The following is a 25,350-nucleotide window of genomic DNA, read 5'->3' as shown; positions in this document are numbered from 1 at the left end:
AAAACTGCGCAGCATTAAAACCTTCTCAAGATCCAAAATGACCAAAACCGCAAATTAACCCTTACCGGCAGAGTTCTCCGGCGACGGCAGCAGGGTCTCAAGTGGCAGAAGCTCAGCCCGGAGCTCCGGCGGTGATCCCAGAAGTCACATAACCACTCCCAGCGGTCAGAAACGCAGAGGCGCAGTTTCCCCCTCCAACAGAGACACCTGCAGTGGCCAGAACCTCTTTTCCGGCGGCGGTGAGACCCCAACAGCGCCGGCGCGGCTCTCCCACTCCACCCCGTCGCGTTCGTCTCTCCTTCCTTAGCTCAGCTCGCGAACAGAGTAGATCTATGGTGTGAGGGTGGCACGGCGACGAGGCCAACGCGAGTCCGCGGCAGTGGCACCCAGGCGCGATGGCGACTCCGGTTTGAACGGCGATGGCAAAGGCTCCAACGGCGCACCAACCTTCTCTTTTCCCTTGCCTGACAACCCTCAAGGCGTGAACAACGGCGTGGTAAGATGGCTGGGCACGGTGGCGGCACCCGCTCCCTTAAACCCTCCTCTGCGCGCACAGTGACGACACAGGAAGCTTCGGCAGCGACGCGACGGCGCGGAGGCTTGGCGACGGCGACCCTGGCGGCATGGACCATTGCGGTGGCGCGATAGCGAGCTCCCTCCTCCTCTCCTCCACCACGACTCAGTCTCCCTCTCCTTCTGTTGGCGACGGCGGCGACGCTCCTCACGGTTCCGGTGACGAGGATAACCCTCTCTCTCTCTCTCCACACGCAGCGAACTCCCCTCCTTCTCCCTCAATTTTGTTTTCATTCCTTCATCTTGCAGCTGCTGCTGCGGTAGTTTTGGCTTGAGGAAAGGGAAAAGCAAAATTGCGTTGCTGCTGCTAGGTTGGGTGAGGAGGAAACCGGGTCGGGTACGGGTTACTGGGTTAGGGTTTCATTTTGAAAATTAGGGTTAAGGGCATTATGGTAATTTCACATAAAATTGGGAATAATATAGTAATTGATACCCAATGTAAATCCAACACTAATTGTATATAAAAATATACTATTTGTTCATCAATTTTACAAATTATTTTCAATAAAATGCCCAAATCTAAAAATTAGAAATAATATAATTAATTTCTCTATTTTCCAAAATAGCAGTATTAATATTTAAAATATTAATTATTTAATCTAAATCATATAGAAATCCTTATTATTTCACAACTACCAACTTTATAAGTTGAATATAGAAAATAATCCAATAACTGTAAAATTGGATAATAATCTCAATTTATTTCAAATTCAATCAACCAAAACTTGCTTTAAATTTCTTTAATAGAGAAATTTCTGAAATTAAAGCTACAGAAATACTAAATTTGAAATTAGCTAATGATAGCCCTTTTTCAAAGGTTTTGGGTCTTACATTCTACCCACCTTATAAAAATTTTCGCCCTCGAAAATTGATGCAAAATGAAAAAAAAATTTCATAACAGTTCATCCTTGAACATATTTAAGGAAGAAGCAAACATATCTCATCATATAAACATATATACGATTTTCAAATACTTTGATTGTCATATGTATAAGGGTGCAAAGGTAGGAGTGTGATTGCAAAGCAAAAATTACTAGGTAGACTCAATGCAAAAGATAACATGGGTCAATCATGTGATAGTAAGGTAAGGCATTGAAGGTTATAAAACAGGATGAGGTTACAACGATGTGCTCAACATCCGTACACTAATCTCATCTCAACCTCAAAGCTTCAACCTTCCAACTCCATTAAGCACTTTACAATTCCCATATCCGATCATAAGCCTAACGATTGCAAGCTCGTTTGCAAGGGACAAGACACCCACAACTCATCATAACGTCACACACCTACCGCTTCACCTTTCATATACACATATCACGTCTTAAAGGACTAACGCATCGCATTACTACGTCTACAAGTCGCGCGTGATGTCAAAATAATTCTCGAGTCTACTTAGAAGGATACCAGATTTAGAACGAAGGGACAATTACCAAGAGTAATACTCATAGATTTAAGGGAATGTATCCAATTTTCATATAAACAAAGACGCTCAAGCAATGAAGTTTGCTAGAAATAAATCGATTGACAACTTCAAAGATAACCCTTGTATCAAAGAAATCCAACAGGACCAATAAGAAGAAAATTCAGTGCATTATTTTGAAACAAACTCAAGCTAAGTCGAGGAAGCATGAGGTTTACAGAAGAGAATATTTCAAACCCAAGACAAAGCTCACAGAACTCAAGAGCACGATTAAAAGTACTTCCGAATACATTGTTCATAAAGGAACCGAAACTTGCGGAAAATCCACTTCGCAGTCTAAAAGAAAGGTTAAGTAACAACATCCTTCAAGAGAGTATCAAAAGCATAATCGTGGCTTTGCTTTAATGCAAGTTCATGTTGAAGTAGATTTTGTAGAGTTCTAAAAACAGGGTGCACACGGGTTTGGCTAAAGGCTAAAATATTTCCTCAAATATTTTAGAAAGATAATTAGATGCACAACTTAACCAAAAGCAGTTCATAAAAACTCGGAAGTAATTAAATGCTAGTTCAAAATTCTCAAAATTTCATATTCAAACAAGCGTATATAACATTTATAGCAAGTACGAAAGGGGAAGTTAAACTCTTTTTAGAAAAGAAACTCCGAAGTAAAAATTTGCTTACAATTTGGTAAAGAAAATAAGTAGTGCGTTACAAACGAACCGATTCCACTAAACAAGGAAGCTTTCCAAAACCTCATTTAAAATAGCGCATGCCACTTTAAAACAACTTTGTCAAAGTTGGACGATGGTTTCCATTACAATCAAGCAGTTGAAAAGTAAGTTTAGTTTAGAACTGCTTTAAAGAGAATTCAAAACTTCTTTAAAAAGTTCAAAACAAGACTCTAAAAGTGTTCTTGAAATCACTATCTCAGAAGAACATTCAAGAAGTTTAAGATGTACTAAAAAAGAGTCAAGCCATACTAGAAAGGATCTTAATTTAAAGTAGTTCAAACAAGAGCCACTAGACATGAAACATCAAACAAGTTTTAAATTGATCCAAAAGAATACAAAAAGTCATACGAAAGACAACTCAACCATTAGTAATTTCTCAGGGATAAATCTTTGACTAAACTCTTGTAAAGATAATGGGAGAATAAACAATGCACTAACTTGAAACGAATCAAACTGACTCATATACGAATGAGATTCACAAAAAGGAAAAACCAAGATCAATGGCAATATTCACAAGATGTAAAAGATCAGTTAAAAACAAGGTCAAACATGACATTCATGGAGATGGAAGATTTAATAGAGAATTTAGTCCGTTCATAGGAAGAAAGCTATGAGTCCAACACTTTCAAAAGAACAACAATGGCATAAACCATGTAGTATGCTAAATCAAACTCCAATCAAAATGAATTAAGTGATGTTTATCAAATGAAACTCAACCGAGACAAAAGTGGTAAATCCTTTCTTTTCAAAATTTTGAAAAAAATCCAAATACATAATCAAATGAAGATGTGCACTGGAGCTATAGTAGAATTACTAGAAAGTCAATTTACTTTTAAAGTAAGTGCAGTTCCGTAAACCAGTAAAAGTATGGTCGAGGTATTAGGAGTAAATAATTGTTAAACTTTATAAGAAATCTTCAAAGTTCATATATAGATAAGTATGTATCTAATCAACAGCAATTTTTATAAAAAATCTCAAAATTAGCTGTAATCAATGTCAAATAAGAGGAAAACTGAATCAATAAGTTCTCTAAGAATGAACACGGAACCCGGAGTTAAAAGTCACAGCACATTAAGACAAGTTCAAGACTTTATCAAAGAATACTTGAATCAAGAAGAACTCAAACAGAGGAAGAGAGATGCAACAAGGATTTCAAACAAGCATATGCACTTAAGATCATTCAAGAAGGCATATGAATAGAGGAATAGAGTCGAGAAAATCAAACTACTTTTCAAGAGGATCAGTACACAAGAACTTCAAGTTAGGATATGAAAGAACAGGTCGACTCAAACAGGATTCAAGACACACAACTGAATAGCCTCGAGAAATAGTTTCTAACGTTCCCAAAATCCGCGATTTGCTTTTCTCAAAACTCGTATATCATCTATGATAACCCATTAGTGCTTTCATATACATAATTCACTAGTAGTAAGCCGGCCAAACTTAATACCAAGAATTATGCAAAGCAAGACTAACAGCGTTAATCAATAGATCGTCATGTGCATAAAGCTCTAATTCTCGTCATTCGACAAGACCTATTCCATGACAAACGCTCAGAGCATGCAACTGAAGCATAGTCAGTCCATTCCTCAGGCTCTACAGGAAGAACTGCTCTGATACCATAATGTAACACCCTAACTACCAAAGCTCACGCTTCCGGCTGCGCGACTCTGATAGCTCGGACATTACGACGACACTTATATTATTTAATACTAAAATATGAGCCTGTTTAAAACTTTAAACCGTAATACCGCTCCCAAAAATACTTTCATCCGATAACATACATCTATAGATACCATACAACTTACAATAACTCATAAAGAGTACATCCATATATATACACACATATATATAAATAATATTACAAGCATTAACCAATACAATCCCTATCCCTCTTACAGAATATATCAAGATAAAGGCGAGGGTACAATAAACAATAACTAAAGCAATACAGAACATTTCAATAACTAAATAAACTCTTCGTAACTTCTGCGCCCATATCCTGAAAGGGGAAAAATGTAGGGGGGTGAGAACATCATCCTCGAAAGGGTTCTCAGTAGAGGGTTTTTAGGAATTACTGTAATAGGATACATGAAGATAACCGCACCAGTGATTCATAACCGTCTTATGCCTCTTTTCAAAAACAACGGGCACAATAAAAGTAAAGTCAAAAATCTTTTCTGAAAGAAGAACCGTTCAATTCTCAAAAACTCAAAAGCCTTTCAAAACGGTTTATCTATGCGAAACCAAAATAGCCTTTCATATTTTATTCCAAACCAGAAACACAAAATCGAAATCAACCATCAGTTCATCTTATTCCAACCACGGCCCTAGGCCCAAACAATCCAACCAACAACCAATCACCACCATCCAACAGAGTCCCAGATGCAAACACAGATAGGAAGTTCAAGCACAAACAAACAGTTATTACAAGTAGAACAGTTAGCAATTAATCACATAGGCAAACCAAGTATAATATGCACACCCAACCAATGTCACACAAATGCATATGATGCATTCCTGTCCCTAGTGGCTGATGATATCATCTGTCGGTTATAGAGCCAACCCGACAAGTCCTGGTAGCTAACCATTGGACTGTCCCTCTGTCGTGCATCCCCAACTCGAGTTATACTCATCATAAACTTGATCATAATCATGATCCATATCCATCACCCTCACTGGTGAATATTTATCCATCACCATCACTGGTGAATATTTATGGGGGCGAGCTCATCCGGGCCTTTCACAGTGCCCGGCCACACTTACGACATTGGGTTAACAGAGCTTCGAGTCTCAACCTGGAGCACATGGTGGCTAGCCATTGCTACTACCCAGGGAAACCCTCATCTCCAATAGTGGAAGTGCAAAAATCACAATTATCAATAATTCAGCATATACATGCATTCATTCTCATCCATGGATCAACATCCATCTCAGCCATCCGGCTTACGGTTCAGTCCAGAACCAGCCAATATTGATAATCATACATAGCCATTTTGGCTCACAACAAAACAGCACTTCCACATTCAAAATCATCAAATTCGTAAAATCGGCATTTGAGCCATAAATCACTTTTTCTCAAATCATATCACTTTGAAATCAAGTTTCAACTCTTTTCAGCCTTGGCTTTAAAGATCTCATTTCTCAAATTACCTCAGGCTCATAAGCCACTTTTACTCAAGGAAAATTCCCTTTTTAAAACAAAGCCACTCTCGGCATTCTCTTTCCAAAACTTCCAAAACCATGGCAAGTTAAGGATTTATTTCAAAGCATTCAAAATCACCCATCCAACAATGGAATTTTATAACAAAAGTTTCTCGGCAGAGTTCCAAGTCTTTAGGGGAGATCAACCTATATCAATTCCTTAAAATTCATTGAAACTCTTAAAATCATGGATTCTCGGTTCAAGTAAATAAAACTGAATTTATTATGAAACCGACAATACAAAATCTCAAGTTCCAACCCGGTCCAAAAATCAACTCATTTGAAAAGGAACCGGTTCATTTGAATCAAACCACTTTCAGATTTCTTTTTGGAACCCATTTTTCTAACCCTTCCAAAATGCCTCAAACTTAATTACTCAATCAAAAGTCTAGATTCCTTTGAAACCACTAAAAGCTCCTTTTTATATTGAAATCAATATTAGAGCATCATTCTTTCCTTCAGTGATTCAAATGGTAAAAATAGTTCATTTCTAAATAAGTCAAACTCAAGGCATAAAGTTCATTAAATAAATTAAGCTTGAAAATATAATTATTCTCTTAATAAATCAAATAATACAACTTCTCAAATCCAATCCTTTCTAAATAACTTTTCAAACAAGACTAGGATTTTGTAGAAATTTCGACAGCACCTCCCCTAAAACTTGGACTTTTGCCACCCGGTTCGGGTCCCAACTAAACCGTTTCTCATTCCTTTTCAACAGCTCAAAACCAGAAATCAATTCAAAGCAAGCTAAATCCAACAGTTGCCTCAGTGGCATATCTCAAGAAAACCATTTCAAAATCAACTCAATATCAACCGATTTAACTCATTTTCAAAGCTTTAAAGAATCGGTTCAGCATTAAATCATTTATCAAAACCAAATCAATTAAAGCAACCCAGGCTGACTTTCAAGAGTATTCTATCTTTCACATCATCAAAATAATTGACTCAATTCAAACCAATCCTCAACGGATTAAACTCATATTTCAAATCTTTAAAGAATCAACTTCAGACATTACATTTCACAAAGCCGCACCACAATTCAGCCAAACCAACATCCATAGTCATTCGAGTTAATCAAATAATACATAAAGCAGATACAATCACCAAATACACAATATCTCGCACCAGTATCCATATGTAATAATTTCAATACACAAAACATAGTTTTTGGAAAGCGCCCCTACCTCAAAACGCAAATTCCATAACTCAAACGCGTCACAGAGTCCTTTCCGCCTCAACCCGAACTGACGGCAACCAAAACCTCAGCTCCCAGTCACGTTCGCAATAACCATAGCAACACTAATCGCAACATACAATAATCAGGACTCGACCCCACGTTACCAAAACTCATTTATTAACCAAACACAACTGAAAACTAACGCGAGGCTTTTTGAAACATAATTTCTTACCGGAATAACAACACGAAACAGTTGCGATTTCGAACCGGCCTCGACAACAGCTCCGGCAGCGGCCAGAAGCTTTGGTGGATCAACTATAAAAAAACTGCGCAGCATTAAAACCTTCTCAAGATCCAAAATGACCAAAACCGCAAATTAACCCTTACCGGCAGAGTTCTCCGGCGACGGCAGCAGGGTCTCAAGTGGCAGAAGCTCAGCCCGGAGCTCCGGCGGTGATCCCAGAAGTCACATAACCACTCCCAGCGGTTAGAAATGCAGAGGCACAGTTTCCCCCTCCGACAGAGACACCTGCAGTGGCCAGAACCTCTTTTCCGACGGCGGTGAGACCCCAACAGCGCCGGCGCAGCTCTCCCACTCCACCCCGTCGCGTTCGTCTCTCCTTCCTTAGCTCAGCTCACGAACAGAGTAGATCTATGGTGTGAGGGTGGCACGGCGACGAGGACAACGCGAGTCCGCGGCAGTGGCACCCAGGCGCGACGGCGGCTCCGGTTTGAACGGCGATGGCAAAGGCTCCAACGGCGCACCAACCTTCTCTTTTCCCTTGCCTGACAACCCTCAAGGCGTGAACAACGGCGTGGTAAGATGGCTGGGCACGGTGGTGGCACCCGCTCCCTTAAACCCTCCTCTGCGCGCACAGTGACGACACAGGAAGCTTCGGCAGCGACGCGACGGCGCGGAGGCTTGGCGACGGCGACCCTGGCGGCATGGACCATTGCGGTGGCGCGATAGCGAGCTCCCTTCTCCTCTCCTCCGCCACGACTCAGTCTCCCTCTCCTTCTGTTGGCGACGGCGGCGACGCTCCTCACGGTTCCGGCGACGAGGATAACCCTCTCTCTCTCTCCACACGCAGCGAACTCCCCTCCTTCTCCCTCAATTTTGTTTTCATTCCTTCATCTTGCAGCTGCTGCTGCGGTAGTTTTGGCTTGAGGAAAGGGGAAAGCAAAATTGCGTTGCTGCTGCTAGGTTGGGTGAGGAGGAAACCGGGTCGGGTACGGGTTACTGGGTTAGGGTTTCATTTTGAAAATTAGGGTTAAGGGCATTATGGTAATTTCACATAAAATTGGGAATAATATAGTAATTGATACCCAATGTAAATCCAACACTAATTGTATATAAAAATATACTATTTGTTCATCAATTTTACAAATTATTTTCAATAAAATGCCCAAATCTAAAAATTAGAAATAATATAATTAATTTCTCTATTTTCCAAAATAGCAGTATTAATATTTAAAATATTAATTATTTAATCTAAATCATATAGAAATCCTTATTATTTCACAACTACCAACTTTATAAGTTGAATATAGAAAATAATCCAATAACTGTAAAATTGGATAATAATCTCAATTTATTTCAAATTCAATCAACCAAAACTTGCTTTAAATTTCTTTAATAGAGAAATTTTTGAAATTAAAGCTACAGAAATACTAAATTTGAAATTAGCTAATGATAGCCCTTTTTCAAAGGTTTTGGGTCTTACAATTTAACCAAAGCCAAAAAGAAAAATATCTAAATTAAATTAAGAGCATTTATAAATAAAGCAAAGCAAAATTAAATCTGAAAATACTTCAAATAATATTAATTAAGAAAATCATAACATGAATGTAGCATAAGCCAAATAGGCAACATAACTAATATAAGCATTAAAGTATCTGAAAGTAAGAGATAAATATAAAGTAAAAGAACATTGAACCTGGGATTGAGAGGCACTCCTAAAACTAAGAGAAATCCTAAATCCTAATCCAAAGAGAGAGGAGAGAACCTCTCTCTCTAAAAACTACATCTAAATCCTATGAAAAGTGAATTATGAAAGCTTGTTCATGTATGGATGCATTCCCCCACTTTATAGCCTCTAATTTGTGTTTTCTGGGCCGCAAACTGGGTCGAAAGCAGCCCAGAAATCGCTGGAGAAGAAATCTGTCACGCTGGTTTTTCGCGACTGCGACACGTCCGCGTGGATCACGCGACCGCGTTACCTAGCTTCAGGGCAACTATAGCATATAATATATCAAATCGAAGCCCCTGACATTAGCTTTCTAACGCAATTGGAACCACGTCGTTTGGACCTCTATAACTTAAGTTAAGACCGTTTTAGTGCGAGAGGGTCAGGCTGACAGCTTTGCAGTTTCTTTAGTTCTTGTATTCCTTCCACTTTTGCATGCTTTCTTTCCATCCTCTAAGCCATTCCTGCCCTATAAACTCTGAAATCACTTAACACACATATCAAGGCATCTAATGGTAATAAGAGAGGATTAATATTAGCAAATATAAGGCCAAAGAAGCACATTTTTAATCATAGCACAAAATCAGGAAGGAGAATGTAAACTCATGCAAATAGTATGAATAAGTGGGTAAAGAGTTGATAAAATCCACTCAATTGATCATAAGATAAACCATAAAATAGTAGTTTATCAACCCCTACCACAACTTTCCTCTTAGTGTCAGTTGTTGGAACTACAAACAACATTGCTATCTCCTCCTATCATGAACTTTTTGAAACACACCTAACAATGGTGGAGGAAAGGAAGGAGAATGACTTCTAATGATGCAGAAAAGTTTATGGAGCTAAAATTGGGATTAGGGTTATAAACTATTTATAGAGACTATATTAAACAAAAAAAGTAATAATTGCCATGTAATATAGTTGTTGATTGTCTAACGTGGTTTTTCTCCATACACGTCATCACTCTGTTCACGTATATTCGCTAGAAAATACCTCAGGGATGATCGTGAGTCACTTTTCTTAAGTTCAAGAAGAAAATTAAGAAAATTGCAAGTCTAGAGATGAGATTGAGGCTCAATTGTAAGTTTAGGGACCATTTAAAATTTTAACTTGTATAATTTTTCTCTAAAATGTAACAAATATTCTCCTATACTATTGTTTACTACTTCAAGTTCTTGACGTAAAAAGGAACAAAAAGTCTAAAACATGATAATATTATTATTATTTTGGATGTTGTCACAACTCCAAATTTTTTTTATTCAAAGAGTCATCATTCTTTTTTTTATGGTACCTAAAAGAAATAATGCTACTTTTTTTTTGGTTAGATGGGTTGAATTAGATAACTCTTAATTTTAGATGAAACAAATTTACAAACTCACTCATATTACACTCTTTCACACACAACACTATAATGATTCGTATATATCCACCACTTAATCCAAACCAAGTTTCAAACCCTGCTGTGGGAACTCACGAGGCAAATGAATTGCCATTGTGCCAAAAGAATATCATTCTCATTGATGCTAAACTACTAAAGGGTGTGCCAAAGGATGTGGCAGCTAGCAGGGTGAGCCCAACAGCGCGGTCTAGCATGATGAACTTGACTTGAAGCAGTGGAGTCAAGCAATCATAGCAAGTCTACCAACAGCAAATGGGTGCGTCATTTCTTAGCTATCCAATTTTGTGGAATTAGGTAGTAAAAAAATCCTTCCTTATGGAAGGTGGGGAGATGAGAACAAGGTCGGTGAAAATTTGAGTTACATTGGTAACTTGGTTTTCTTTTTCACTTGTCGAAGGTAAGTTTTATTCACAATTTGACTATTCAACATTTATCTATAAGATTAATAGATTTTTCAAGAACTTCTATCTCAATGTTATCAATTGGAATAAGTAATCTTATAATTAAGAAACTTCTAGTAATTATAATTCAACTTAAATTTCTCTACTTGATTATTGGTAATTTGATAAGCTTAGTTTAATTTCCAACATGAGAAGTGTATTTTGGTCTCATCTATGAAACCTAAACCTAAACAAATAAATAAATAAATAACAGTCAACACAAATTAAATTACTTTTTACATAAACTCAGAAAGTAGATATACATGTGTTATATCAAAAATATTATTTTCGACAAATTATTGATAATGGATAGCAAAGCATAAATAGAAAAAGATACTTTCTTGATAATGGATATACATGAAGTGAACTCTTTGACAAGTCGACGACTTCTGTCAATCAAGTTCCAAGTACAAAAAGATACTTTCTTGTGTTTTACTTGGTCAACACACAGAAATTGAAAGGAATCAATTACTTACTCATGGTAGTTATTGAAATTACAACTTGCTCACGTACTTTGAAGTTACTTTATGTATTCTCATGCAAAATTTACATCTGCTCAAGACAAATAGGTACTTATATTTAGTTATTAGAAGAAAATGACCTCTATTAGGATTTAATTATAATTTTTTAATAGTTGGAATTATCCATAAATAGGAGTCTTGATATCAGAGAAAAGGGTTGGAATCATTTGACAAAGTACTCTAAACATCCTAATGCTATTGACACAAATGAATACACAAGAGAAAAGCCAAATATTCCTTTCATTTTTTCTTTCTATTTTTATTTTATCTTCATTTACGTCTTTTCTTTCTTCTGCTTATATTGTAATATTTAACTTCGGAACTCTGAAATTTATATATCTATCTATATTTTAATTTTGGCTTATTCTTCTTCTCTTTTTTATTCTTTAATTTTTCTATTGATATTATGTTTGACTTGGAAACCCACAACGTTTAAAAATTTGATTACTGACACTGACGAATTACAAAATAATCAATAAAAAAATTGGTATGTTCAGTGGGATAAGTCAGAAAAATATCAATAGAGAAAAAAAAAATTTAATTTTAAAATTTTGTAAAGTTGAAAATTTTTGAAGAAAAAAATTTTTTCGTTAATTTTTAAATTCTTTGAAGTTGAAAATTCTAAAAAAGAAAGTTTACAAAAAAGAAAAATTATGATGGATAATTATCAGAATATTCTTGAATCATAAAATATGACTAACTCTCTTACAACAATAATTCAAGAAAAAATAAAAAAGATTTAACATAATTAAAAAAATATGTTGTCACAAAAATTAGATAAAGTTTTGAAAATGAATATAGCATAAAATATTCGAAAGAATGTGGAAGACCAGTACTCTCTAGTTTGACAAATAACCACTTTGCCTCAAGATATAAAAAATAATGTGTGGGGGGCATCTCTCTCTCTCTCTCTCTCTCTCTCTCTCTCTCTCTCTCTCTCTCTCTCTCTCTCTCTCTCTCTCTCTCTCTCTCTCTCTCTCTCTCAGAGAAGATTGCTATACCACCACCCAATGTTGTTGTCATTGCCGCATAGCCTCGTCATTGTCGCAGATCATTACGTCATCGTCACTGTTGCTGGAGTCTCTATAACAAGCCTCGCTGCGGTTGTTTGTGTCCCTTACCAATAGAGGTCATCACTGCATCGCCAACACTACCATTAAAGTCCCCCGCGCTAGAGTTAAGGTTGTTGTCTATTTTTTTCTTTTGGTTTATATTACACTTATGATTTACTAAAACCTTAACTTCACCACTGTAAGTTTTACTGTTGCCTCCTGTTACCAACACACTTTGTCATCCTATAGCCACAATCAGAGTTAATTTTTTATAGTTTGTTTTTCATAAATTTTTTTATTTGTTTAAAATTTTATTATGCTTTTTATTAAATTTTGTTTATAAAATGTGTGATTAGGATTTGTTACATTAATTTAATTAGTGTAATTTAATTAAGTTATGTTAGGTAGGGTGTAATTTATGATAATTAGTTTGATAAATTAGTTTAGGATTTATTTTAGGGTTGAAGATAGAGTAATTTAGAGTAGAATTTTTTTATTTCTTTGGAATTTATTAATTTTTTATTAAATTCTTGATTAAATTTTTTAATGAAAAGTGTGATTAAGGTGTTACATTATTTTAGTATAATTAGAATTTAAATAATATTAGATTAGGTAGAGTGTAATTTACGGTAATTAGTTACATAAATTAGTATAGGATTTATTTTAGAGTTCAAAGTAGAGTAATTTAGAGTTGAACTTTTTATTTGTCTAGGATGTTATTAATTTTTTATTATATTCTTGATTAAATTTTTTAATGAAATGTGTGATTAGAATTTGTTTCATTAATTTAGTGTAATTTAAAAATTAAATAATATTAGGCTAAATAAGATGTAATTTAGGATAATTAGTTGTATAAATTAGTTTAGGGTTTAGTTTAAAATTGAAGTTAGAGTAATTTAGAATTGAATTTAGGTAAATTAAGTAAAATGAATTAATTAGGATTCTCGGATTAGATTAATTAGTTAATTTTTATAAGATTTTGAAATATTTATAAAATATTTGTGTAAGTATTTTTATAAATGGAAGAAACAATCATTTATGTAAGAATCGGAATAACCGCTTTAATAAAATAATAATTTTTAATTGTCTGAAATAGGTTAAAAAATATAGAAATGATATTTTTTTGAAGATAAAATGGTGAAATTTGAATTCAATGGATTTATCTGAGTGGGAAAAGGTATCTTTTGTGAAAAATTTTTATAAATATGCCTACCGGTGCTTAAGTTGGCAGTACCGCCTCTAGTCTGTATGATACTGCGTATTTTGGAAAATAAGATTTTAAAAATTAAATTTATTATTTTGAAAGGACAAAAATAATTTAGAATTAAAAACCGAGCACTAATCTTAAAGCTTTTGGCCCAAAGTTGGTCCAAACGAACCAAAAATACTAACGGGTTAGACCAGGCCCAAACTGAACCCAAAGCCCAACATATATATGCATGTTTAATGAGCCTTCAGCTCATTTTAACCTTAAAACAAGAAAGGGGGCACAGCTTTGAGAGAGGAGAGAGCAAAGGGTTTGGTCACTATTCATCCTCCACTTCCGGTGACCATAACTTGAGCTATGGAGCTTCGATTGACGAGCCGTTTGCGGCCACGCGTCGCTCTTGCTGAACCCGTCATTTCTAACTAAGTTTTGCTGGTAAGATTTCAAATCTCAAACACCATTTTTCATCCTTAACAATTTTCGCATTTTTACGTTTAGTTTTGAGAAGATTTTTGTGATTTTGGTTGTTTAGGAGTGATCTAGCATTGGAATATTATTGAATTTTTGCCTCTAATCTCGTTGGATAAGGTAATGTCTCACTAAATCATTGTGTTTAGTTATTTTGTGAACCCTAGGTTTGATGTTGGTATGTTATATGATGTTAGATTGAGTTTTGGTGCTTATTGGAGTTGGTTTGAGGCTTTTGGATCGAGCCTGGTGACTTCGTTTCGGTGTTGGTGTATTTTGGGAATCGGCCAAGGTATGATTTCGGTTTCTTTTATATAATATGTAATATTTAATAGCTAAAATTTTTTATCCAATCCCCGGCAACGGTACCATAAACTTGATGTCCCCGAAAACTTGTCTCTCAACAAATTTCCACCGGCAAGTACACCAGATTGTCGTCAAGTAAAAACTCACTGTAGAGTGAGGTCGAATCCCACAATGATTGGTTGGTTGATCAATGTTAATTGGAGAATTGTTCTAGTTGAATTAAATTCGATTTGAAATTGGGATCGCAGAATGTAAATTGGCGGGAAACTTAAATTGTAAGAAATTAAATGAACAGAAATTAAATTGCAGAATATAAGAGCAGAAACTTAAAGTTCAAGAAATTAAATGGGAATGGGGAAATTGAGCATCGAATTAAAGACAGAATGTAAAAGAATGGGTAGATCAGAGATAGGAAACCTTATTGGGGTCAGGAGATGTTATAATTCTCCGGATCAAATTCATTTTCATCTCTTCCTCAATCAATGCATTCATTGATCTCCTTGGCAATCTTAGGTGATTGGATCCCAATTCCTTAGCAATCCAATCTCTCTAAGCATGAACAATTGCCCAATTCCTTGATTTAAGTGCTCATGAGAAGAGATGAGGTATGTTCACTGATTATACCACACATATTCATAGATCAAAGTGTTGGTAGGATTATATATCACGATATCCATCCAAACCCCAATCTAATCCAATGTGAGAAAGCATTTCTAGCATGATCTCCTCATTCCTCTTCCAAGGTTCAAAGGAGATGCAATTATGGATAGCTTCTTTCCCAAGACAACTATCCACTTGGATGAAGAACGAAAGATTTCTAGCAAGATCAAGAGAAAAGAAAGAAGAAGATGAATGAAAACTAATATTGATCTATTGAATTACACAGAGCTCCCTAACCCAATGAAAGGGGTTTAGTTGTTCATAGCTCTAAAAATGAAAAATGGAAGTGAAAAGTACATTGCAGAATTGAAAAGTTACAAAAAAAGTAAAATTGGGCAGAGTTTCAGTATCAGTGTCTAAGCCCCCTTAACTAACTTAAACTCTAGCTATTTATACACTTCTTCAATTGATCTTCAGTCTCTGAATTGGACTTTTGGCCTTAATTGAAATAGGTTGAAGTTGCTCTAATCCTGTTGAGAAGAGTTGTGCTTGATTTGTAGAGTTTTGATGCCCACGTTGGAGTTCACGTTTGAGGGCAAACGTCGACTCAAACGTCCTTTAGAGAAAATGGATTTTGGGCATTTTGAGCAACGTTTGACTCAACGTTGGAGTGCCAATGTTTTCTTGTCCACGCGTACGCATGACATACGCGTGCACGTGGATGGTACAATTTACCACTTCACGCGTCTACGCTGCCTATGCGTGTGCGTGTTTAGGGATAGAATTTTCATCCACGCGTACGCGTAAGTGACGCGTGCGCATGGATGAAAATTCTCCAATTCAGTTTTTGAAGGCTTTTCGAGGACGTTGGCATCAGCGTTTAAGTGGCAACACTCCCTCCAACGTTGAATCATCCACTCGTGCGCGTCACCTACGCGTGCGCGTGTATTGCCAAAATTCACGCTCACGCGTACGCGTAGCATACGCGTGGGCGTCGATGTGCTTTTTTAAAATCAAGATTTGTAGCTCAGATCGCGCACGTTGGCATCAACGTTGGACTGGCAACGTTCCATCCAACATTGGCCTATCCACGCGTGCGCGTATAGGACGCGTACGAGTCGCCACAATTTTTCCAATTTTTAGAAAGCACTATGTATCAACTAGCGTTGGAGGTAACGTTGGCTTACCAACGCTCCCTCCAACATGGGTATCAGAATTATGCAGCAGATTCCCCTGTTTCCTTCTTCTCAATGTCTGAGGCAACGTTGGTGGTCCAACTTTGGCCAACAACGTTGCTTCCTCTTCATCCTTCAATGGCTATTCTTCAACTTCCTTTCATTTATTTCTCCACCTATCATCAAGCAATACATGCATGAAAGCCTTGCTAATATCATGAGAGATTGCATCATTCTTAGCACACAAGTAATTATGGCATAAACTCATGAAAAAGCATAAAAGTAATCATGGTTGAATGAATCCAAGCATACATGAATTTTTAACCCAATTGCTTACTTGTAGTTCAAGAAAGTGCATAAAACCTACTAAAATAAAAAGAAAAAGGCTAGTGAAACTAGCCTAAGATTCCTTGCTATCACAACACCAAACTTAAATCTTGCTTGTCCCCAAACAAGCAATGCATTATGAGAAGAATGAATTAAACAGTAGGTAATATATGTCCATATCAGCAAGTGATTGAAATTGATTCATGGGGTTTTATGCAGAGAATGTTGCAGCTCACTTTTATTGACTCTTAGGTGAGGAATGTCCCTTTTAAGCATCAACTAATATACTGCTATGACCTCTTATTATTCATCCTTGGTTTTTTATTTCTTTGTTTTTCTTTCACTTAGAATTTATTTCTCACTTGTAGCTTAGTGTCATGTGTTGTAGCAGCCTTTTAGCTTATTTTCATTCAACACAAATTCACTACAGACACTTGGCTCACAATTCTTCTTAAGACATTGATGCCTAGCACCTCTTTGGGTTACTAAATACCTTGTAACTAGGTTGCTATTGATAGTGGACTTTTGGTTGATAATCCAAGATTAGTTAATCCAAGTTACCAAGTGTTAAAGCACTCAATAGAACCTCATCATCCAAGCAGATCCTAGTACAAAGACACCACAGGCATATGTCTTAAGGTCCAAGCTATTGGTGTCTAGCCTTGTTCTTTGTTTCTTCCATTTTTGTTGCCACTTTTGGCTTTTCTTTTTCTTTCTTTTTATATTTGTTATTTCTTTCTTCCAAGGGGCTTTATTTGCTAAGAATTCATAGACAGCAGTCAAGTTCACACTACATAGGGACACTCTACCTTTTATTAATTATTAGTGAGCTAGCTACACCATCAGACGTGTATACCACCACTCAATCTTTATTTTATTCCTTACCGAATGGAACTATTTCACTTCTGTTCAAAAATTTCTTTTATTTAATTAAATCAAGGGGACAAACATACATTCAAGCAAGTTGCAATTAGACTAAACGCTTAGACTAAAACACTTATTTGAAAAATAAAAAGACATGAAACAAAGAATTCAGACATAGGCATATTATTCAGCAGAGGTACATTCAGACTTCCAATTCAAACAATTTAAGTGAAAGCAGTTAAGTGACAATACAACCTTTCGGCCTCTTCTTCATTGTTCATCGTCTTTCCTGGCCTTGGTATTCTCTTCGTCCCTAGATGCTGGTGCATAGTCTATCCCAAGGGTTGATTGTCTTCCTGCAAAACTTTTGGAAGTTGCTTGTCCCTCAAGCACTTGAGAAATGGTTAGTCTGTATGTATGCTTATGATTTTCTGGACCTAAGTTGGTGTGTGAACACCAAACTTAGTTCCTTTCTTACTTCTATATGCAGCAAAGCGAATACATACATTAAACATCAAGTGCTTTTATTGGCAGAATAAGCTGTGAACTGAAATTCAAAAATTTGTCAAGTGGTTTCTCTGATTGTTTGGAGCTCCTAGCCAATTATGCTCCAGGATGTAATGTGCTTTTAATGAAATTTATGGTGGAACACCAAACTTAGAATTGCACATTCACCTTTGAATTTCTTTGGTGTGCAAAACCAAACTTAGCTCCTTGCAATATAGAGAAATCTTCTTGACTCTTTTATTGATAAGCTATGAAAAGGAAATTACCTTTGGTTGGGTTGCCTCCCAACAAGCGCTCTTTTAACGTCATTAGCTTGATGTTCTCTCTATTAGTTGAGCTGATACTTCATCTTGGAAACTTCTCCCATATTGCCCAGGTAGTGTTTGAGCCTTTGCCCATTCACAGTAAAGGTCCGCTTTGAGCTTTCTTCCATGATTTCTATGTGTCCATAGGGTGAGACCTTGGTGACCAGAAAAGGTCCTGACCACCTTGACTTCAGCTTCCCAGGAAATAGCTTTAGCTTGGAGTTGTAGAGAAGTACTCTCTGTCCTTCTTCAAAGCTTCTTGGTGCTAGCTTGAGATCATGTCTCTCCTTGGCCTTTTCCTTGTAAATTTTGGCATTTTCGTAGGCCTGGGATCTGAACTCTTCCAATTCTTGCAGTTGCAAAAGCCTTCTTTCACCAGCAGAATCATTATTGAAGTTCAGTAACTTGAGAGCCCATAATGCTTTGTGTTCAAGCTCCAATGGTAGGTGATAAGCCTTTCTATACACCAATTGATATGGAGACATCCCAATTGGTGTTTTGAAGGCTGTCCTATATGCCCAAAGAGCATCATCCAACTTCTTGAACCAGTCTTTTCTTGAAGCTCCCGCAGTCTTTTCCAAGATTCTTTTAAGCTCTCTGTTGGATATCTCTGTCTGGCCACTTGTTTGGGGATGGTAGGGTATGGCAACCTTGTGCTTTACTCCATACCTCAGGAGGAAACTTTCCAATGGTCTGTTGCAAAAATGGCTTCCTCCATCATTGATAAGAGCTCTAGGCACCCCAAATCGGCTAAAAATGTTCTTTCTGAGAAAATTCATCACCACCTTATTATCATTTGTTGGAGTTGCAATAGCCTCTACCCATTTTGATACATAATCCACTGCCACCAAGATATATTTATTTGAGTATGAGGTTGGGAATGGTCCCATGAAATCAATCCCATACATCAAATAACTCAAGTTCTAAGATGAATTGTTGTGGCATTTCATTTCTTTTGGGTAGGTTCCCTGCTCTTTGGCATTCATTGTAGTGTTGTACCATTTCTTTTGCATCTTTGAAGATAGTGGGCCAAAAAAATCCACATTGTAGTACGTTGGCTACAGTCCTTTCTCTTCCAAAGTGTCCTCCATAGCAAGAACCATGACAATTCCATAAAAGTTCCCTTCCTTCTTTCTCTGAAATGCATCTTCTAAGTATTCCATCTGAACATTTCTTGAAAAGGTATGGTTCATCCCAGATAAAATACTTGGCATCATTAATAAGCTTCCTCCTCTGATGTTTGTTGAATTCTAGAGGCACCTCCCCAGTAGCCTTAAAATTTGCAATGTCTGCAAACCATGGTACTTTATGAACCAACATTAGTTGCTCATCAGGGAAACATTCATTTATATTCAAGCTTTGTGTACTTCCTTCTTCACAGGGAATCCTTGACAAGTGATCTGCCACCTTGTTTTCTACTCCTTTCTTGTCTTTAATCTCAATGTTAAACTCATGCAGCAACAAAATCCATCTTATCAGCCTTAGTTTTGATTTTTGCTTGGCAAGTAGATATTTCAATGTTGCATAATCAGTGAAAACAATTATTTTAGATCCAATGAGATATGATCTAAACTTATCAAATGCAAACACTATTTCCAGTAATTTCTTCTCATTAGTTGCGTAGTTCCTTTGGGATTCATTTAGGACTTTGCTAGCATAGTATATAACATGCACTAAGTTACCTTTCCTCTGTCCTAACACTGCCCCAATAGCAACATCTGATGCATCACACATCAACTCAAAGGGTAAATCCCAGTTAGGTAGGGCAATAATAGGTGCTGAGGAAAGCTTTTTCTTCAGAGTTTCAAAAGCTAGCATGCAATCCTGATCAAATACAAAAGGTATATCATAGACAAGTAAGTTACTCAAAGGTTTGGCTATTTTTGAAAAGTCTCTGATAAACCTTCTGTAAAATCCAGCATGTCCTAAGAAACTCCTAATTGCCTTGACATTAGTAGGTGGAGGTAACTTCTCAATTAATTCCACCTTTCTCTGTCTACCTCAATGCCTTGGTTAGAAATTTTATACCAAGGACTATTTCTTCTGTCACTATAAAATGGCATTTCTCCCAATTCAAAACTAGATTGGTCTCTTGGCATCTTTTCAATACTAAGGCGAGGTGATTTAGGCAATTAGGGAAGGAATCCCCAAATACTAAAAAGTCGTCCATAAAGACTTCAATGAATTTTTCAATCATGTCTGAAAAGATAGATAACATGCAACGTTAGAAAGTTGCAGGCGCATTGCATAGCCCAAATGGCATGCGCCTGTAAGCAAAGACTCCATATGGACAAGTGAATAATGTTTTCTTATAGTCTCTTGGATCAACCACTATTTGATTGTATCCTAAATAGCCATCTAAGAAGCAATAATATGCATGTCCTGCAGGCCTTTCTAGCATCTGGTCCATGAAAGGGAGTGGGAAGTGATCTTTTCTTGTAGCTTCATTAAGCTTTCTGTAATCTATGCACATCCTCCATCCTGTGACAGTTCTTGTAGGGATGAGTTCATTCTTTTCATTAGGCACCACAGTGATGCCTCCCTTCTTAGGAACCACTTGGATAGCGCTCACCCATGGGCTATCTGAAATTGGATAAATCACCCCTGCCTGCCAAAGCTTCATAACCTCCTTTTGCACTACTTCTTTCATGACTGGATTCAATCTTCTTTGGGCTTGAATGGAGGGCTTAGCATCTTCTTCTAACAGGATCTTATGCATGCATATAGATGAGCTTATCCTTTCAAATCAGCAAGGGTCTATCCAATGGCATCTTGGTGCTTTTGCAGCACCTTGATTAACTCCTCTTCCTATTCTTGACTAAGAGCAGAATTGATGATTACTGGGTAACTTTCATCACTTCCCAAGTATGCATACTTAAGAGTAAGAGGCAATGCCTTCAGTTCAAGTTTGGGTGCTTCTTTCTCCTTTTTCCTTCCCTTTGGTGAGCTTGGGATGGGCACTTCAGTTGATTTGATATCAGCAACCTCAACATTTAATGTGGGATCATCTTCTGTCACTTCTTCAAGTGCTTCCTCAAAGGTTTCTTGCACCACAATTTCCACTGCATCCAACCTCATACACTCTCCTAGTGACTCCTGTGGGTAGCTCATGGCCTTGAACACATTAAACATCATTTCTCATCATGTAGCCTAAGGGTAAGTTTACCCTTTTGGACATCGATAATGGTTCCAGCAGTGGTTAAAAATGGCCTTCCCAAGATTATTGAAGCTTTGGCTTCCTTCTCCATATCCAACACCATAAAGTCAGCAGGGAAGATGAAGTCTCCCACCTTTACCAACAAATCCTCTACTACTCCATGAGGGAATTTGAATGATCTGTCTGCCAATTGAGGGCCATTCTTGTTAGTTTAGCTTCTTCAATCTTCATTCTTTTCATCATTGCTAATGACATCAAATTTATGCTGGCTCCCAAATCACATAAGGCTTTCTCCACAGTGATTTCTCCTATGATGCAAGGAATTTGGAAGCTCCCTGGGTCCTTCAATTTTTGAGGTAGTTTATGTTGGATGATAGCACTACATTCTTCAGTTAACACCACTGTTTCATCATTCCTCCAGCTTCTCTTCTTGGTCATTAATTTCTTCAGAAACTTAGCATAGAGTGGCATCTGCTCTAGTACTTCAGCAAAGGAGATGTTGATCTAAAGTTTCTTGAAAATCTCCAAGAATCTGGAGAATTGGCTATCCTTTGCATTCTTCATTAGGTGCTGAGGGTAAGGAGCTTTAGGGACATATGGCCTTAGGACTTCTTCAGGTGGATTGGGAGCATGTGTTTGTGCTTCTTTCTTGTCACTTGAACTTCCCTCTGCTTCCTCCTCTTGAGTTTCCTTTGAGGTCTCTTTTAATTCCTTTCCATTTCTGAGAGTAATAGCTTTGCATTCCTCTCTCGAGGTTGTCTTGGTAGCATTATAAGAACTATGGCCAGGGGCTTGTTTGAACAAGTATCCAATTTGTGCTTCAAGTTTCTGAATGGTAGCATCTTGATTTTGCAGATTGGATCTCACTTCTTTCTTAAAATTTTTCATGTCTTGAGACTCCTTGCAAAGATTGGTGAGCATAGCTTCAATCTTGGATAATTTGTCCTCTGATAGTGGATTTGGAATTGGATGTTGAGGTTGATTGGCTTGGGCTTGATATGGTGGCTGAGAAGGATTGTTATATGGGTGTTGATATGATATTGGGTTGGATTGTTGGTAGGTGTACTGGTTGGGATTATAAGGTTTGTGATCTTGGCCTTGGTTTTGTTGGTTTCCCCACCCAAAGTTTGGATGGTTCCTGAAGAACTGAAGATTGATGGTTTAGAGGTTATAGTAAACTCTCGTTGTAAGTATAGTTACTAAACCAAGCAATCAACATTTCTTACAAAAGTTTTAGTTGTCACAAGTAACAAACCCCTTTAAAATTGATAACCGAGTATTCAAACCTCGGGTCGTCTTCTCAAGGAATTGCAGGGAGGTATGTTCTTATTATTGGTTATGAGTTTGTAAATTGGGGTTTTGGAAGTAAGGAGGGAATATCTTATATGACAAGTAAAATAATAATAATAAAATCTCTTGGCAAGGTATAAGAATTGGAATTCCTATCCTAGTTATCTTTATCAAGTGTGAAGAGAATTGGGTTTTAATCCCACTTGGTCAGCCTTTATTAAACAAAGGAAGGTTAAGTGGACTAATTAGCTTGATTCTCAAGTCCTAGTCAACTTCTGTGGAGAGACTAGTGTTAGAGCAATCCTAGCTAAAGCAGAATCTGCTAATTTCAATCACTTGCTGAGTTTGATAACTCAAGTACTACCAATCACTTGACCAAAGCCAAAAGGGAGAAAAATATCTAAATTAAATTGAGAGCAATCTTAAACAGAGCAAAGCAATCTTAAATCTGAAATACTTCAAATAACATTAATTAAGAAAATTATATGTAACATGGAAGAGTTCATAAATTAAATTGGGAAAATAAATAAAAATAAAGAACCTGGGATTGAGAGCCACTCCTAAAACTAAGAGAAATCCTAAATCCTAATCCTAAGAGAGAGGAGAGAACCTCTCTCTCTAAAAACTACATCTACTCCTAAAATTGTGAATATGAAAGCTTTTTTATGAATGGATGCATTCCCCCACTTTATAGCCTCTAATATGTATTTTCTGGGCCGCAAACTGGGTCAGAAACAGCCCAGAATTCGCTGGTTGCGAATTCAAACACGCTGATTTTCGTCACTGCGATGCGGCCGCATGGGTCACGCGGTCGCGTCGCATAGCGTCAGGGCAACTATGGCATATTATATATCAAATCGAAGCCCCGGACGTTATCTTTCCAACGCAACTGGAACTGCGTCGTTCGGAGTTCGAAGAGGTCAGGCTGGACAGCTTAGCAATTTCTCCAACTTCTTATATTCCTTCCACTTTTGCATGCTTCCTTTCCATCCTCTAAGCCATTCCTGCCCTATAATCTCTAAAAACACTTAACACACATATCAAGGCATCTAATGGTAATAAGAGAGAATTAATATTTGGTAATTTAAAGCCAAAGAAGCATGTTTTCAATCAAAGCACATAATTAGGAAGGCAAATGTAAAACCATGCAAATAGTATGAATAAGTGGGTAAAGAGTTGATAAAATCCACTCAATTAAGTACAAGATAAACCATAAAATAGTGGTTTATCAGTTCCTCCAACCAGGGTTATAGGTTTTAGAATATGGATCATGAGCTTGCCTTGATGAATTTCCAAGGTAATTGGCTTCCTACCATTTAACTCCTTCCTTTGTGTCCAACTCTCCTTGAGGTGATGGTTGAGTATGGATGGCTGCAGCCTGATTCTTCTCCATTTGCTTGGTCAAATCAGCTAGTTGCTTAGTGATCATCTTATTTTGGGCCAAAATTGCATCCATATGGTTTAGCTCCATAACTCCCCTGTTGTTGCTTCTGTTTGAGGCATAAAAATACTCATTGTCAGCCACTGTCTCTATGACATCAATGGCTTCTTTAATAGTCTTCTTCTTATTAAGGGATCCTCCAGATGAGTGGTCTACAGCTTTCTTTGATTCATAGAAAAGCCCTTCATAAAAGATATGCAATTGCACCCACTCATTAAACATCTCAGGTGGACATTTTCTTGTCAAATCTTTGAATCTTTCCCAGGCTTCGTAGAGGGTTTCACCATCTTACTGTCTGAATGTCTGCACCACAGTTCTCAATCTATTTACTCTTTGAGGAAGGTAGAACCTTGCTAAGAATCTATTCACCATATCTTCCCAGGTTGTCAAGCTTTCTTTGGGAAATGATTCTAGCCATTTGGATGCTTTGTCCTTCAAAGAAAATGGAAACAGTAGCAATCTATAGGTGTCAGGATGAACACCATTAGATTTAGTTGTATCACAGATCCTTAGGAATGTAGTGAGATGCTGATTAGGGTCTTCTTGGGCACTTTCTCCGGAAGAACAATTGTTTTGGACGAGTGTGATGAGTTGAGGCTTCAATTCGAAGTTATTAGCATGGATGGTTGGCTTTTGAATGCTGCTCCCACAATTCCCAGGATTGGGATTAATGTAGGAGCCTAACACGCTCCTCTCTTTTCCAGCAGGGTTGGTTGCACTTCCTCTGGCATTATTGTTCACATCTCCTTCATGATGGTTTTCCATATCATCCTCCATATTTATATCCAAGTCTTTCTCCTCTTCCTTTGCACCAATAGCATTCTTTCCTCTTCATTTCCTCCTTAATCTAAGGAAGGTTCTTTCTGGTTCACTGTCAAAAGAGGTTGAAACCCCTCTTCTATCTGTCATACAAGTGACAAAACAAATAGCAAACAGCAAGTGCAAATTTCACAGTTAATGAAAAAGTGTAGTTAGAGCAATTGAGGCAATTAAACAAACAGTTAATGAGTCAGTGGATTAGTTTTGCTGGAAAGTAAGAAAATAAAGAAAAATAAAGAGAAATAACTAAAGTTACAGAAGGTAATTGTAACAGCATAAATTGAAATTTAATTAACAAAAGAAAAGAAAAATGTTCAATCTAGTTATCCTCTAATATAGTAATTGTCAATACAAAACCGATCCCCGGTAATGGCGCCGTAAACTTGATGTCCCCAAA

At 37.1% G+C, this 25,350-nt stretch overlaps 1 protein-coding gene and 1 non-coding gene across 2 annotated transcripts; one reads left to right on the top strand and one right to left on the bottom strand.

The window, feature by feature from the left end:
• Positions 1-18,269: 18,269 nt before the first annotated feature.
• Positions 18,270-18,731, bottom strand: LOC107640572 (uncharacterized). The gene has a single exon (XM_016344086.1). It carries the CDS (start codon positions 18,729-18,731, stop codon positions 18,270-18,272), a length of 462 nt encoding a protein of 153 aa, XP_016199572.1.
• Positions 18,732-24,354: 5,623 nt separating this feature from the next.
• LOC148564612 (small nucleolar RNA R71) lies at positions 24,355-24,458 on the top strand. Its single transcript, XR_015884783.1, has one exon. It is a non-coding gene; the product is annotated as a small nucleolar RNA R71 (small nucleolar RNA).
• The last annotated feature ends 892 nt before the right edge of the window (positions 24,459-25,350 follow it).

The sequence above is a fragment of the Arachis ipaensis genome, chromosome B5, assembly GCF_059453495.1.
Source record: "Arachis ipaensis isolate K30076 ecotype BB chromosome B5, ASM5945349v1, whole genome shotgun sequence".
Classification (NCBI taxonomy): domain Eukaryota; kingdom Viridiplantae; phylum Streptophyta; class Magnoliopsida; order Fabales; family Fabaceae; genus Arachis; species Arachis ipaensis.
Note: the sequence above shows the minus strand (reverse complement) of the source record. Positions and strands in the feature narration are given on the sequence as shown.

Bases quoted from the DNA above. Each gene is read 5' to 3' on its own strand.
- LOC107640572 (XM_016344086.1), bottom strand. From the start codon at position 18,731: ATGTCTCCATATCAATTGGTGTATAGAAAGGCTTATCACCTACCATTG.